This window comes from Tetrao urogallus (assembly GCF_951394365.1).
Source record: "Tetrao urogallus genome assembly, chromosome: 10".
NCBI lineage: Eukaryota > Metazoa > Chordata > Aves > Galliformes > Phasianidae > Tetrao > Tetrao urogallus.
Window position 1 is genome coordinate 1,962,529 of NC_136823.1, and position 14,871 is coordinate 1,977,399.

The following is a 14,871-nucleotide window of genomic DNA, read 5'->3' on the forward strand; positions in this document are numbered from 1 at the left end:
TGCTGGAAACTGCTATTCACATGTGACAGATTGGAGTGTTGTTAAATCACTCTATTTTGAAATAAATAAGAGCATACAGTGTTTGTGATAAAATTGGGATTATTGGTGAGAGTTTCTGATGCAAATTTTCTTTTAAGTATTTCTGTTCTGTGTTTTCTTGAGTGCTGTCTTACCAAAGTTTTATCTTTTGCATATGGACAAGCCTCGTGTGCTGCAGTTCTGTGGTGGCTTCTCAGTGTTCCTTTTGGACTGCAGAGCCTCCCTGTGTGCTTTGCTCCCTAGATTTTGCTTTCCATACCAGCCAGCAATCAGGCTAGCTGGAGGAGATGAGGCATGACCTGTACGGTTTGTTAGTGGACGATGGCGAGAGCATGAAGCAGTATTTATGTCCTGAGTATTTATGAGGATGTGCATCATAAGCCAGGGGCTTTGGGGACAGAAATCCTGAATTTCACGTTTTGGGTTTTTGTTTTTTTTTTTAATATTAGTCATTTTTAATACTGTAACATACTTGTTACCATAGGCAGATAGCTTTTGTTGGAGTTTTATGTTGTACAAATGGAGATGGATTCTGCTTCATGACAGTTTCATTGGTACAAAAATTCCTTTTCCCCCTTTTTCCTCTTTTATTTATTTTAATTCTTGCCGCTCTGCAATGAAAGCTATCTTGGTAACTGTCCATTTTTGGAATGGCAGTGAGTGATGCTGACAGGAGAACCTTTCTGTGTGATTCTGCTATGCGTGACTTCAGTTGGAAATACCAAAAATAAGCCAGAAAATAATACACAAAGGTTAACAAGACACCAATGTCTTAGAATCTTAGCAGTATGTAGGGACCCAGGATGGTGTGTTATAGATGAGGATAACAAGTAATTTTCTCCACATCTTAAGTCTAGGATGTTTGTCCAAAGCTTTTTATTGTTTTCTCATAGCCACTGAGAGCTCTCTAGTTCTTCAGCTGTGAGATGGCGCTTACTGTTCAGTAGGGCACATGCAGCTGGAACCCAGGAAATTAGCAGTTGGTTGGATGTTACCAGCAGAAGGATTCTACAGTGTGGTACAACTGTAGAACATGGGAGGATTATTTTTGGTTTGTTTTGCTTGTTTTTGGCTTTGTGTTACTATTTTCTGTTGCGTTCTCTTGTGTTCAAAGCGTGTGAAAAGCTTGTTTGTGCTGTTGGCCCTTCCAGCTTTCTCCAGAAGCATATTTCAGCAGGTGAGGCACCAATCAACAAACAGCCATCTTTGGGGGAACACAGAAAGAAGTGTTTATCTAGTGTTGTTACAATGGCAAGGTGATATTGTGGCATCGGAAGAACATAACAAGAGCTGTCTGGATATGGATTTCTCACAAAAATGAAGCTGTTGAAGTATGATTTGGTGCTGTGTGTGTGAAGTAATCTGTAATTTTCTTCTTTTGCAGAGCTAAACTGAAGAACCACGAGTATGAAACATTAGATCAGTTGGAGGCTGACCTGAACTTAATGTTTGAAAATGCCAAGCGTTACAATGTCCCCAATTCTGCCATCTATAAGAGAGTTCTGAAAATGCAGCAGGTTATGCAGGTACCTGCAGTAGAACAATCAAAAGGATGTAACTTTTCATATGAATTTATTTCCCTAAGTAATATTTTTCCAAACCAATTTCTAACAAGACTCATGTTTGCAGTAGTGTTTGCAGTAGTGTTTTTATTGGCTGTGATTGGCTTGTTGATCATGTGTTCCATAGTGTCCTATAATGTCTAAATAGTAGTTGAAAATTGCTTCCAAAAGTAGTTGATTAGGAGGTGATGTGTGGGAATGAAGAGCAGCATGGAGTGATTCCTCCAGTATAACTGTTACCTTGGTCTCTTGGTCACTCTTATTCCTTATCACAGCTTCTAACCTGATAAAGTTGTGAGGAAAATTGAAAAAAATGCTGTTTGTATTTCTCTCTTTCCCCTTTTTAATTTCAGTTTACAGTTAAATACAGGGAGGTGGAGGATGCTGAAGATTTCATTAGATGATCCAGCTACGTGCTGTAATCTGAAATGGCTTAGATTTCAAATTGTTCCCCTAAGAACTTCAGTGACCATTTTGTGTCTGCAAACTCACATTAAATAGATAAATGAAATATTTTGATGGTGCATCTGCCTTTATGTGCAGAAAACACATAGCTGCATTTTATCTTGTGCATCTGATCTGGTCTTTAACATTGTTCTGAACGTGTCCAGCAGTGACTTCAGCCGTTTGTCCTTTCTTCAGGCAAAGAAGAAGGAGCTTGCTCGGAGAGATGACATTGAGGATGGGGACAGTATGATTTCTTCTGCTACATCTGATACTGGAAGCTCCAAAAGGAAAAGGTGTGTGCTTCTGTAGTCTCCTGTAGACCTTAACATTGCTATTTTGTTTATTTATTATTTTCTTTGCTTATTCTTAGAGAACACTAGGCTGTGTTCTAGCATTTGTGTAGTGATTGAATAGCTCTGAAACTTAATCTCATTAATTGTTCTAGTTAGTTAAAAACTGTTTGTTGACATTAGTTTCCTTTTGGGCTAGTTAGTAGATGTCAACAGAACTGTAATAAGTGGGCACTGGAAGCACTGATGTCTCTTTACATACGTTTTCCTTCTTCCATTCTCTAAACCATTTGAGAAAATCTTGGCAGAAATGTTTGGACTGTTTCTCTGCCTCTCCTTATCTTTTGAAGGAAGTTCTGACTTTCAATAACATGATTGCAAGTGTAGCAACTATGTGTGAAACTGCAGTTCAACATCCCTCTTAGATGTTCAGCCTCCCCTATTTTTAGTTCTTCCTAATGTCAAAATGACAGCAGTTATGGGGGGAGGAAGGGAATGAATAAAGATCTACTTAAGAGCAATCAAGTAAGTGCATCGCTTACACAGAAGAAAAATCTGCACGGGGAAAACATTAGCATGGATTTAGGAGGTGGTGCAACCCAGAGATGTGAGCAAAAAATAAAAGAAGCAGAAAGGTAAGGCAAACCACCACATCAAATGAAGATCAAGAAGGAAAAAATTGCAAAAATTGTCACTGTTGTGATCTTCAGTATCTAATGAACCAAGTCAAATTGTCATCAGTGTTCTTCAAATTCAGTGCTTTGATCCTGTGCAAGAGAATACTGAAATGCTTAAAAGAGAGTATCTGTCAGACCTTGTCATCTAAGAGGGATAAAAGAAGGAAAAAATCTTCATAGGTAAGGGAGGTAATTGTATGTATTTTATGTCTAACCTAAAGTGCTTTTGATGCTGTCAGTTCAGCATTTGCTATCACATTGACTTGCTGAGAGGTAGCAAGTAAAAGAAGACTGTGGAAGCTGGTGGTAACAGAGGTGCAGCATGGAGGAATTGCAAGATATTGAAAGAAAATGTTAATGCACCAGGCAAAATGCATCCTGTTGAGAAAGTAATAGTGTTTTCTACTGATGGTGTTGTTCGAATTTCCCCTTTCACTTGTCAGATGTAAGGGCTGTCTAAACAAGGCTTTTGATGTGTCTGTTTTGTTTTTGCATCACCCACTTTGGTAAGACTAAATGGTAAATTTTGGAAGCATGTTAAAGTGTGGATGGAATTCAAGGACCGTGTAACTGTTCTGGTATTGTTCATCTGCTGCTGTGAACCATTAATTAACAGCATCCAACAGTGAAGGTAGAAAGGGAGAGGGGAGTTCTTTATATGGGCAATCCATTTTGATTTTTCTGACATGTTGGAACATGAATTTTGTTAGTTATTTGCAGGCAGTATTAGAGGCACAAAGCCATACAAGATTAGGTGTATTTCAGATGAATATCTTTGAGAAGGAGCCAGGTGATGGAAAAACTACGATGCAGTTTGGCTTGCTTCACAGTGATGTTTTATACATTCTGCAAACGTAGATGGTTTTTTTGTTGATGTCTATAGAAATAGTTGAAGTTACGTCTACCTGAATAAGTGTTTTGTAGAGATTGCAATTTGAAAGATGGTTCAAAAATGCTTTGTGGAGAATGCATTTCTAAATGTGCCATGGTATCTGAGTTTAATAGTAGTAACACAAGCTTTCTTCTTCCATCCGATTTGTTACAGACCCTGTAGTGTATGTACAGGGAGCCATGCAGGACTTGATTTATCTATTTTTCCTTCTAACAATCTTCATCCTGGTTATGCTGTCAGATTTCATGACCCAATCCTTACAGCACACATAGGATGGCTGTGGAATTTGTGGTGTTGGTATGGAGGTGTGACCACTTTTCAGGGTGGGTGTTGCAGTACTGGTAAGGTTGACTTGTGGCTCTGAGTGTGGTTGACGTGTTTTGGCAATTCAGGCCATCTTCCTCCTATGTTCTCAATATCTTTGCTATCTGTTACTGCAAAAGGTGCTGAAATACACATAGATTAATGTCTCACATCTTTGATGTTCTGTTTTCAGCAGAGATGGTCAGGAAGGCAGTGATTGCTGTATTTTTTGAGTTCTTGGATTCACGTGTTCGCTCCTGACTGATCAGTTCTCCCTGCAGCTGGAAAGTGCTCAGAACTCCATCTGATCTTTTGTATTTTCATTTTTTAAAGCGAGTGATTTATTCTGTAGAATGTTTCAAAACAAGGTGGAAATGGGGGGAAATAATATCCTAAAGATGGTTTCTTGTTTATTTAGCAGAGTACTGATAGTGGTGCTGTCGTTATTTGCAAATCCATTTGGAAATCCAGCACGGACTTGCATTTCTACTACTCTGTCTTAAAGTTGTGCTTGTTTTCTTATTTTAGAGAATAATGTCATTTTGATAGGAGTGCTGGAAGAGCCTTCAGCATTTATTCTTTCCCTTTTTATTCTTCTCCATGACCTAACAGTAAAAAGAACATGCGAAAGCAACGAATGAAGATCTTGTACAACGCAGTTCTGGAAGCTCGAGAGTCGGGCACAGGCAGACGGCTCTGCGACCTGTTTATGGTTAAGCCATCCAAAAAGGACTATCCAGATTACTATAAAATTATCTTAGAGCCAATGGACTTGAAAATGATAGAACACAACATCCGTAATGATAAGTATGTAGGGGAAGAAGCCATGATTGACGACATGAAGCTCATGTTCCGAAATGCAAGGCATTATAATGAGGAAGGCTCCCAGGTACTGTTTTGATTCTGCAGTCACACGTAACCTTGTTTGCAGATACGTAGTTGGATTTTTTTAGCTATGACTATTAGCTCCTATTTATGGTAAATGTTTACTTAGGTAGAACGGAAATGTGACTTTCTTTCTCCTTGAGTTTTTAATTCTGATTTGCTATGTAATTGTATAAATATGAAGAGAAGCATGCTCCCTTAATTATTTAACTATGAAGATTGCACTTACTTCCTGTTCACTTGGCTTATTGCTTCACTACAAAGAACTGTCAGCTGAGTATCTCCTGTATGTTAGTAATAACTCTGAGCTGGTTATTGAATTTTCATTATTTATCACATTAAGGTGTTTGCACTGTGGAGGGTCACCAGCACTTGTTCAGGAGCTCAGAACCTCTGAAAAGGCATCTATTAGTCGAAAGAAAAACAACGTCATTATCATGGAAGTAGAGAATGTGGAAGATCAGACTAGAGGAATGGACTTGTTAGCATAGCAGAAGTAATCTGAGATGAATATGCTTTTCACTTATGAATATATCTTAATGGACAGTTAAAAGAGGGATGTAAGGTGATGTTGGATAGAAAGGGGCATAGATGGTCATGAGAATGCTTGGGAGCTAAAATTGTTTTTCTAGGTGAGCAAGCTTGATGTTGCAGAACAGGGTGACAGTAAGAAACCTCTGGTTATGCTAATGAGAAACATGATCAGATGACATACAGAAACAGTTGCCTGCGCTGGACTTGGATTTGGAGACCCAGGAGGGCTGTTCTAGGCATTTCTTCTGTAATGGAGCTGCGTTAGTTGGAGAGATTGTTGTTGAACAGAATGATTTGATAGGGAAGTTGATAAGACAACCTTGTTTTCTAATCTGGAAAAGAAAGTTTAATTGGCTAATTTATCAAACTTTCGTATCTCACTGATTTATGTTTATCAATTCTGCTTACCTTTATGTATGTGCTGAGCGTGTATAATTGAGAAATAATGCCTTCTTTTCAACCACATAGCTGATTTTTGCCTTAATCTCTTTCAAAATAGCATCTAAATGTCTCAAGAGGACTAGTACTAAACTTGTCCTTAAGGTCTGGATTTGACTAAATCTCAGCACCCTGAGACAGCAGGAATTACTGCCAGAAAGTTAATCACCTTATGCTAGAGTGCATCAGGAAAGTTCTTCATACTGTGTGAGGCAAACACAGTAAACCTGCTTTTGTGTTTGTTTTGTTTTTGATGACTGATCAATAGGTATACAATGATGCCCATATGCTGGAAAAGATCCTCAAAGAAAAAAGGAAAGAACTGGGACCACTGCCTGAAGATGATGATGTTGCATCCCCTAAACTAAAGCTAAGTAAGACAACGTTATCAATTGCTGTGCTTCCACTGAACACTTGCCCAATCCAGGAATACAGACTGGCAGACTCATCCTTTTGAAATGGGAGATGTTGTCTGCATTTTTACACTGTCAGGCAAAGCATGATTTTATTTTCAAAATGATGATGCCAGCTGTGGTTTTTATACATGCACGTTAGTTTTTGTATGTGCTGTTGCATATCACAATTTCTAAGAAAAGTAACAGAATGAAGGAGGAAAAGTTCAGAGCTGCTGGATTGATGTGGCATATTATCCAAATGTTAGATGCTACACTGTGTACTCAGAAACACCTCTGTAATGCGTGCTTACAAGTAAGATGCTTCACAAACTGAGTCAACCATAGTTTCCCTGGTCAGATATCTGGGATTTCCACAGAATGATGAAGGAAATTTGACGTCTAATTGGAGAATATTGAAAACACAGAAGCAAAGTTTGTGACAGTGTCCATTCTTGGGGCTGTTGCCCGTAAAAACTAATTTGCTACTACTCACATCTGCTTAGAAGTTAGCTGAGAAGATTTACATTGCACAGAAAAATTTAAAGAGAGTAACTGTGTGCAGTTGCAGAATCACAGAATGTCCCGGGTTGGAAGGGACCTCAAGGATCACGAAGCTCCAACCCCCTGCCACAGGCAGGGCCACCAACCTCCACATTTCATACCAGCCCAGGCTGCTCAGGGCCCCATTCAACCTGGCCTTGAACACCTCCAGGGAGGAGGCATCCACAGCCTGTCTGGGCAGCTGTTCCAGCACCTCACCACTCTCATAGGAAAGAGCTTCTCCCTGACATCCAACCTAAGTCCTTCTTGGGCACTGTTGAAAACAGAAATGTGCACCTCTTTGCTACACTACAGTTAGTAGGGAATTCACAGGCAGGTGCTATGCAGCACAGTAGTGGAGATTTTGAATATGTCAAGAAGTTCCTCTGACTGGTAACACAAGGAGGTGCATTATTTTACCCTTAGAAATTCTAATTTGGCATAAACCTGTGATAGAAGGATCTGGTAATGTTTCTGATTTATGCTTAATTTTGGCACTAGTGAAAACCTGGGTTTTTAATGGACATGGAGGAAAAATACATTAGGAGCTAATAAGGCCAAATTGAATGTAAAGCAACTTAGTAAGAGTGAGATAAGGTGAGGAAAAAATTATTTTCCATGCTGAAGGCTGAAGAGACCTTTGCCTGCTGGGCCTTAAAGCAATGTATGATTCAGAGTTCACTAAAAGTAGCGTTAAAAAAAATGCCATGCAATTATTAGAAATAAGAAAAGAAGCTGCAGCTTGGCTTAGGCTCAGTGGTTTCTTTGCTTGTACTGTAAAGTGCTTCTTCACTGGGCATTTCTCTAACAGAAAGGCGTGGACAAAGAAGTACTGATACTCATTTTTGTAATGATTTTTTTCTTCTTCTGTCTACGCAGGTAGAAAAAGTGGCATTTCCCCCAAAAAATCGAAATACATGACCCCAATGCAGCAGAAGTTGAACGAGGTGTATGAAGCAGTAAAGAATTACACGGACAAACGGGGCAGGCGGCTGAGCGCCATCTTCTTGCGGCTGCCGTCTCGGTCTGAGCTGCCCGACTACTACATAACCATTAAGAAGCCGGTTGACATGGAGAAGATCAGAAGTCACATGATGGCCAATAAATACCAGGATATCGATTCCATGGTAGAAGACTTTGTGATGATGTTCAACAACGCTTGCACCTACAATGAGCCAGAATCTTTGATTTACAAAGATGCCCTGGTCCTGCATAAAGTTTTGCTTGAAACTCGAAGAGAGATAGAAGGAGATGAGGATTCTCATGTGCCCAATGTCACTTTGCTAATTCAGGAACTTATCCATAACCTTTTTGTATCTGTTATGAGCCACCAGGATGATGAGGGCAGATGCTACAGTGATTCCCTAGCTGAGATTCCTGCTGTTGATCCCAACTTCCCAAATAAACCTCCTCTGACTTTTGACATTATCCGAAAAAATGTTGAAAATAATCGCTATAGACGACTGGATTTGTTCCAGGAGAACATGTTTGAGGTACTGGAGAGGGCAAGGAGAATGAACAGGTGAGCAAAGCCACATTTTGCAGATATCTGTTGTCATACAGCGTGTTTTGTTGGTTAGGGAGACTCAAGTTTTTATTTTTAGTGTTTGCTTTTCTTGGAGTGAGCGCTTAGAAATTTTAGTCCGTTCATGTCTTCAAAGGAATGTAAGTTTTCTTTTATAAACAGGAAAAATTTAGGCTTCTGCTATAATTTTGATGCTAATGCTCTAAAGGTTAACCTTATGAAAACCACATTTGTTCCAAAGCTGTGAGTCCTTTAAAACGTCCAGCAGTGTTTAACTTGAATTAGGAAAGACATCTTTGTTAATATTGCTGTTACTCCTTAAGTTCTCAAAAGTAATGCTTGAAAATGAACAGACTGGCAGGGGCCAGTGGCAAGTAATTTTAGTCTCAAGCAGTTGGTTTTCATTTTTCTGTTATTTTAGAACTTGTGTATAAAAAAATACTGCTTTTAGATAAACTGTAAAACAAACTGACGTCATACTAGCAGATGGAGCACGACTTGGCAGTGTCTGTGGTGCCACCTGTTATGAGTAAGCACAGAAATCTGTTAGTAAAGTGAAGCTTTAGCATGCATCACCCATCCCGTCGGTACGAGGCAGTTTGCCCAATATGATTTTGATTACAGTTTGTCATTATTTCCTTGGAAGCAGTCTCTTCTGTTTTGTTCTTTTGCTTTGCTTGCTTATTTGGGTGTTACTTTTTGTTTTGTTTTTACCGTATCAACCTGAGTTACGTTGAATGATCTTGTCTTCTTTTCACTTTCACATTCTTTTTTAAAGAAGTCAGCAGTGCTGTACGCTGCAAATTCTCTCTGGAATTTGTCAGTGTTCCATCTAGAGGTGGATCATGAGATGCTTCTCTAAGTTGATATCCATGTGGCCGTCGAGCAATCTGGTAGTGCTGATTGCTCTAATCTGCCTTTTTCTTCACCTTCACTGAGATTTTTAAGTTTTGCAACTGGAAAACCTGCAGTAAGTTTCAAAAAAGGCAAAGGCCATCTTCAGCTGAATACCTCTGCAGATAAGAACGACCTGTAACTATTCAGTTGTGTTTGATTGGAAACTGTTCACTTTGGCCACAGACGATCAGTCACTGTTTCATTTTCCAGGAGATGTAAACATACCCCTTTGTAACCTTCTTCATTGTAAAAATACCTTTTCTTTCCTTATGATGAACTCTGTAGCTCAAATACAATTTAATCTGCTACTCAAATTTGAAAAGTAGCACAGGTTAAGCTTAATTTGCTAAACTTTCATTTTGTAAATTCTTTCAAATAAAGGGTAGGTGACAAGCAAGGCAAGAGGAGTTTTATTGCAAAGTATGGAGGTCCACGTGTGTGTGTGTGTGTGTGTGTGTGTGTGTATGTGTTTAGGATCCTGTTTGACTGCACAAAGTTATGTTTCTGCCATGTTATATTGTACCTGCTTTTGTACAGGACGGATTCAGAGATTTATGAGGATGCAGTTGAACTTCAGCAGTTCTTCATTAAAATTCGAGATGAACTCTGTAAAAATGGAGAGATTCTTCTGTCACCTGCTCTCAGTTATACCACCAAGCACCTTCACAATGATGTAGAAAAAGAGAAGAAGGAAAAGCTACCCAAAGAAATAGAGGAGGATAAACTCAAAAGAGAGGAGGAGAAAAGAGGTAGCTATTTTCATTGGTATTAAATGTACTGAGAATATACCTATGTGTATCGTGTGTCCTCTGCTGTTGCTGCAGCTTCACTTACTGAAGGTTATATTTTAAGGTGATGAGAGATTTATTTTATTTTGATCCTTATCAGCTGGGCCCACATGGCTTTGAAACAGAGAGAAATGTAGACACTAACCCTAAGTAAACTCTTCAATAGAACACATGAGGAAACAGTAGTCTAACTCCAGTTATATTACAGAATAAAATAATTGGGTAGGTTTTATTGTAGCTGGTAATAAACTTAGCAATGACTGTTCCAATGGACCTTTGAGTCATTTACTTTTTGGTAAATATAATTTTCCTTGATATGCTGAAGGTGTTATCTCTAATCATACTTTCCTTTTACTAATGAGATGACATCAAAGTAAGCCTCTTGCATTTCTTATTTGGCTGCTGTGGGTATGAAGAGGAAAAAAGCTTTCAGCTTTCATGGGGCAAGATACCTACTGATCTTTTGTTTCACGTTTCCTGCACATATAATGGCTGATGGAGCATGTCACGTGGGGACTCAACACAGCTCTCTACCTGTTCTGTTCCACAGATTTGAGCAGGGCTGTTAGTTCCTTGTCGTTCAGTTGTCTTTCTGACAGTTTGCCTTCCCGTGTGGCAGTAAGGTCAGCAGCAGTAAAGCTGGTTGCTCCAACTAACTCAGTACCGTAAGGGAACAGCAGCTGTTCATACCCTTTTTTGGTCTTCCACTGAGAATTAAAAAAACCCAAAGAAAGCAATACATGCCTTTCTGAAGGCTTTTGAGGTCAGTCTTGTCAGCGTTTATCTTTCCTCACCTGAAGGGCTCAGTAAAACTCAGGTGGTTCTGTTTACTCAGTTATCTTAGAATATCCAAATCTGAAAAGGACCCACGAGGATCATCAAGTGCAGCTCCAGCCTCTGCACAGGACTACCTGAAATCCAAATCCTATGTCTGAGAGCAGTGTCCAAATGCTTCTTGAGCTCTGGCAGCTTGGGGTTGTGACCACTGCCCTGTGCAGCCCAGCACCCCCTGGTGCTGAACCCCAACCCTCCCCTGACACAGCAGCTCTGTGCTGTTCCCTCACCAGAGAGCAGAGCTCAATGCCTGCTCAACACTACACTCGTAGCCAACAAGCATTACCAGTTTGTGGTCATTCACCTGCTTGCAGCCATCTGCTTTTCTTCACATTTACTTGCTCTTGCATACGTGTTATGGTCAACAATACTGACAAAAATACTGTTTTATAAGTAATTCTTTTCATTACAATTTTAAAATAATTCACTGAACAAAACTTATTTGATTCAATCCAGGAAACATAATTCCTAAATGATGAAGAAGTTGGTAGCTTGATTTTAGAGTCCCTCTCTTGTTCTGTAGGACACACTTTTATTGCTCTTCGTGAGTTATTCAGCACCAAGCAGAGGTGCAAGTGTTCACATCAGAAATCGTGGTTAACATGTAAATGTAGAATTAGCAATGTTTGTTTTCCACCTGTTCTTGAAAACAGAAGCTGAAAAGAGTGAAGACTCTTCTGGCTCAGCTGGGCTGTCATGCTTGCATCGGACCTACAGCCAGGATTGCAGCTTCAAGAACAGCATGTACCACGTAGGAGACTACGTCTATGTGGAGCCTGCTGAAGCCAACTTGCAACCTCACATAGTCTGTATTGAGAGGCTATGGGAAGATTCTGCTGGTAAGGGTGCTTTTCATACAGAAAGACAATACAGTGAAGCTTATTACTGTTTCCATCTTCAAATTTGAGCCTTTTTTGTGTTAGCTATTGGATTTGCAGAAATGTGTGGACTGCTGAGTATTTTTTCTTGTTTCTGAGTTGCTCTGTCCCAAAATAATTATAGATAGAAAGTTCTTGGATCAACACTTAATTTTTTTTCTTATGTTCTTCTCAACTCATCCCCTAATTGTCAGCATCTCAGAAAATAGGCATTTTGAAGTGGATTGAGCTTCTTCTAATTTAGTGCAGAAGGATGGCAATAGAAATTTCTGAACCAAAGTTGGACACGTACAACTGCAAATGTTGGAAGCCATTTGAAGGCTTGGAAGTAAAAGATAGCTATAAATAAGTTGCAGAGTCTGTTTCCTGTAAATGATCGATTCTGTAGATCTCAGCAAAATGAAGATGAAATTAATTCTTCTGGGGGGGGAAAAAGTTTGCAGGATTTCTAAGAAACCTAATTTTATTTACCCAAAGCAGTTAAGGAATCTTTCTTCCTTAAATTGGTTAAATTTGTTTCACTGATTATTATGTGGCTATCTGATAAAGAAAACCGTTTGCAGTCTGTTTTGCTTCTTCGTGCACTAGAGAATACATGTTTTTAGATCTTTTCCTTTCTTCCTCTCTTTTTGTTTCTTTTTTAAAGGAGAGAAATGGCTATATGGCTGTTGGTTTTATCGACCAAATGAAACATTTCATCTGGCAACAAGAAAGTTCTTGGAGAAAGAGGTTTTTAAAAGTGACTATTATAATAAAGTTCCAGTTAGCAAAATTTTGGGTAAATGTGTGGTCATGTTTGTTAAGGTGAGAAACTCTTTGGACTAATTTATTTATTGACTTAATATGCTCTGTGCTGTTTTCTTGAGGAGGTGTAGGTACTCTGATCTGTAGGCATTTTAGTAACACTGAGATAAAGTTTTAAAAAGGATTCGCTCCCATGTACTGCTTGTGTTTTTTGTTTGCTTTGTAAGCTCTGTAGTTCATCCACGTGACACTGATTTTCAGTGCTGGTTGCTTTTTGGAATCACTTACGAGTTAGATGAGTAGCTAATGAATTTCTCAGAGAATCTATTAGAGAAGTTGCAGGTAATGTCGTAAAGGCTGAAGAATACTTGAGACTCCCCTTGAGTGCAGTGTTGGTAAGAAGATGAAGTCTCTGCTATCTGTCCCATGTTTGATACCCTGTTGTTCTTGTGAAACTGTACGAGAAGAACTCGGCAGACAGGCTGTATCAGTCTGAAAAGGCTTCTGATAAAAGCATAGAGAAAGCTGGAGCGCACGAAAGGGAGTACGCTGTAATTCTGGTGGCTGCTGGGTGTGGGAACGTTGCTGAAATATTTCACCTAAAAATGTCATCCTCTTCGCTCTGCAGGAATATTTTAAACTGTGTCCTGAAAACTTTAGAGATGAGGATGTGTATGTCTGCGAGTCGCGTTACTCCGCTAAGACAAAATCTTTTAAGAAGATTAAACTGTGGACTATGCCTGTCAGCTCTGTAAGATTCGTCCCACGAGATGTGCCCCTGCCTGTGGTCCGTGTTGCTTCTGTATTTGCTAATACAGACAAAGCAGAGGAGGAGAAGCACTCTGATACGTTAGATGACAGTAAGGTGGGAGAAAGTATCCTTCATCTCGAAAAGGTATGCAAGATGGAAAGGTTTGACAGATAAAGAATGAGGAACGTTTAAGCCTGCACAACTTGGGTTTCTCAGCATCCAGCCATGGGAAAAAAATTATATAATATTCATGTTTAAATGAATATTTTACATTCATTTTACATTCATTTCATTCATTCATTACATTCATTCATACAATATTTTTATTTTACATTTATTACAGAGATACAAACAAATTATAACCCGACTAAGCAAAAAGTGAGTTGTGTACCTATTTGCTAGGTTTTACAAAACGCTTTCTTATGACCATGGTAAGGGTTATTTTTTTTTCCTTTACTGCTTCAGTAGAAAATAATATTTCTACTAAAAACTTTGTTGCAATCCTGGAGAATCAGTGGATCTAAAAGTCTGATTTCAACTGACATTGATCCTAACCTGCTTTTTGAAGTAGTCTTTCAGTAAAATTGTTAGTAGCAAGGCAGGAGTAAGCAGTACATAATAAACACTGTGGCTGGTTTGTGGTTAACAACCAAGTAGTTTACCTTCAAACTGCTTTTTTCTGCACAACCTACTAGGAAAATTGGTTTATTTTATTGTATTTAAAGTTATAAGGAAATATACTTTTTTAATTGTGTTAAATTGCAGTAAATTTAATTGTTTATATGAAATAAATTTGGAGTAATGAGATGAGTCTATTTTACATTCTGAGCACTCTAACAGAGCCTCAAAATGGAATGTCCAGCATTGCCACTTAGTATACACTGTGTGTATTACTGTATTTATTTGCTTCACGACAAAAGAAGAAATCCTTTCTACCAAGAGGATGAAAGCTTCTAAAGTCTTTTCCTGACACACACTGAGGGGATATCCTGTGTTTCCATTGGCTTTCTGAAATAACAAACAGAGAAGTCAAATGAAGCTTGAGGTACCAAAGAGAAATTAAAATAGAGCAAACTGCATGATTCTGTTCCTAAAAGCATGGAGCAGTTGTGTAACTATGATAAATGATCATTACACTTTTATTTCTTTTAACTTCACCAAATACTGAATTCTTGCCTTCTGTAAGTTTTAGTGTGCTTTAAAACAAACCATCAAAGTAGACAGATAAGGCTTCAAAGTTTATGACTTTGTAGTAATAGCACAAAAAAGGATCTGTGAATTACTGGCAAAATTACAGCTTTGATTATGAAATAGGAAGGCTTGCAACGTACATAGAGGGATAGCTCTGGCTTGGATATTTCATTTTCTAAAGTCCAAGTCCCCTAATTTTTGCTTTTACTTGTCTAGTTGGTGTGTTGCCTATTATTGGTGACATAAAGGTGGAGCAAATAC

General features: G+C 38.8%; 1 protein-coding gene across 22 annotated transcripts in view; it reads left to right on the forward strand.

Moving 5' to 3' along the window:
- The window catches only part of PBRM1 (polybromo 1), a gene marked incomplete at both ends in the record, with an annotated part of 57,187 nt that overhangs the window by 23,086 nt on the left and 19,230 nt on the right, over nt 1–14,871 (forward strand). For 14 of the 22 annotated variants that reach the window (XM_079540428.1, XM_079540435.1, XM_079540436.1 and 11 more), the window contains 9 exons: nt 1,424–1,565; nt 2,244–2,341; nt 4,823–5,099; nt 6,336–6,441; nt 7,882–8,524; nt 9,962–10,173; nt 11,700–11,885; nt 12,571–12,728; nt 13,297–13,563. In XM_079540428.1, the coding sequence (XP_079396554.1) occupies nt 1,424–1,565; nt 2,244–2,341; nt 4,823–5,099; nt 6,336–6,441; nt 7,882–8,524; nt 9,962–10,173; nt 11,700–11,885; nt 12,571–12,728; nt 13,297–13,563 (2,089 nt within the window). Of the gene's footprint in view, nt 1–1,423; nt 1,566–2,243; nt 2,354–4,822; nt 5,100–6,335; nt 6,442–7,881; nt 8,525–9,961; nt 10,174–11,699; nt 11,892–12,570; nt 12,729–13,296; nt 13,564–14,871 lie in introns of all 22 variants that reach the window. The other 8 variants (XM_079540438.1, XM_079540419.1, XM_079540430.1 and 5 more) reach the window with 5 other exon arrangements.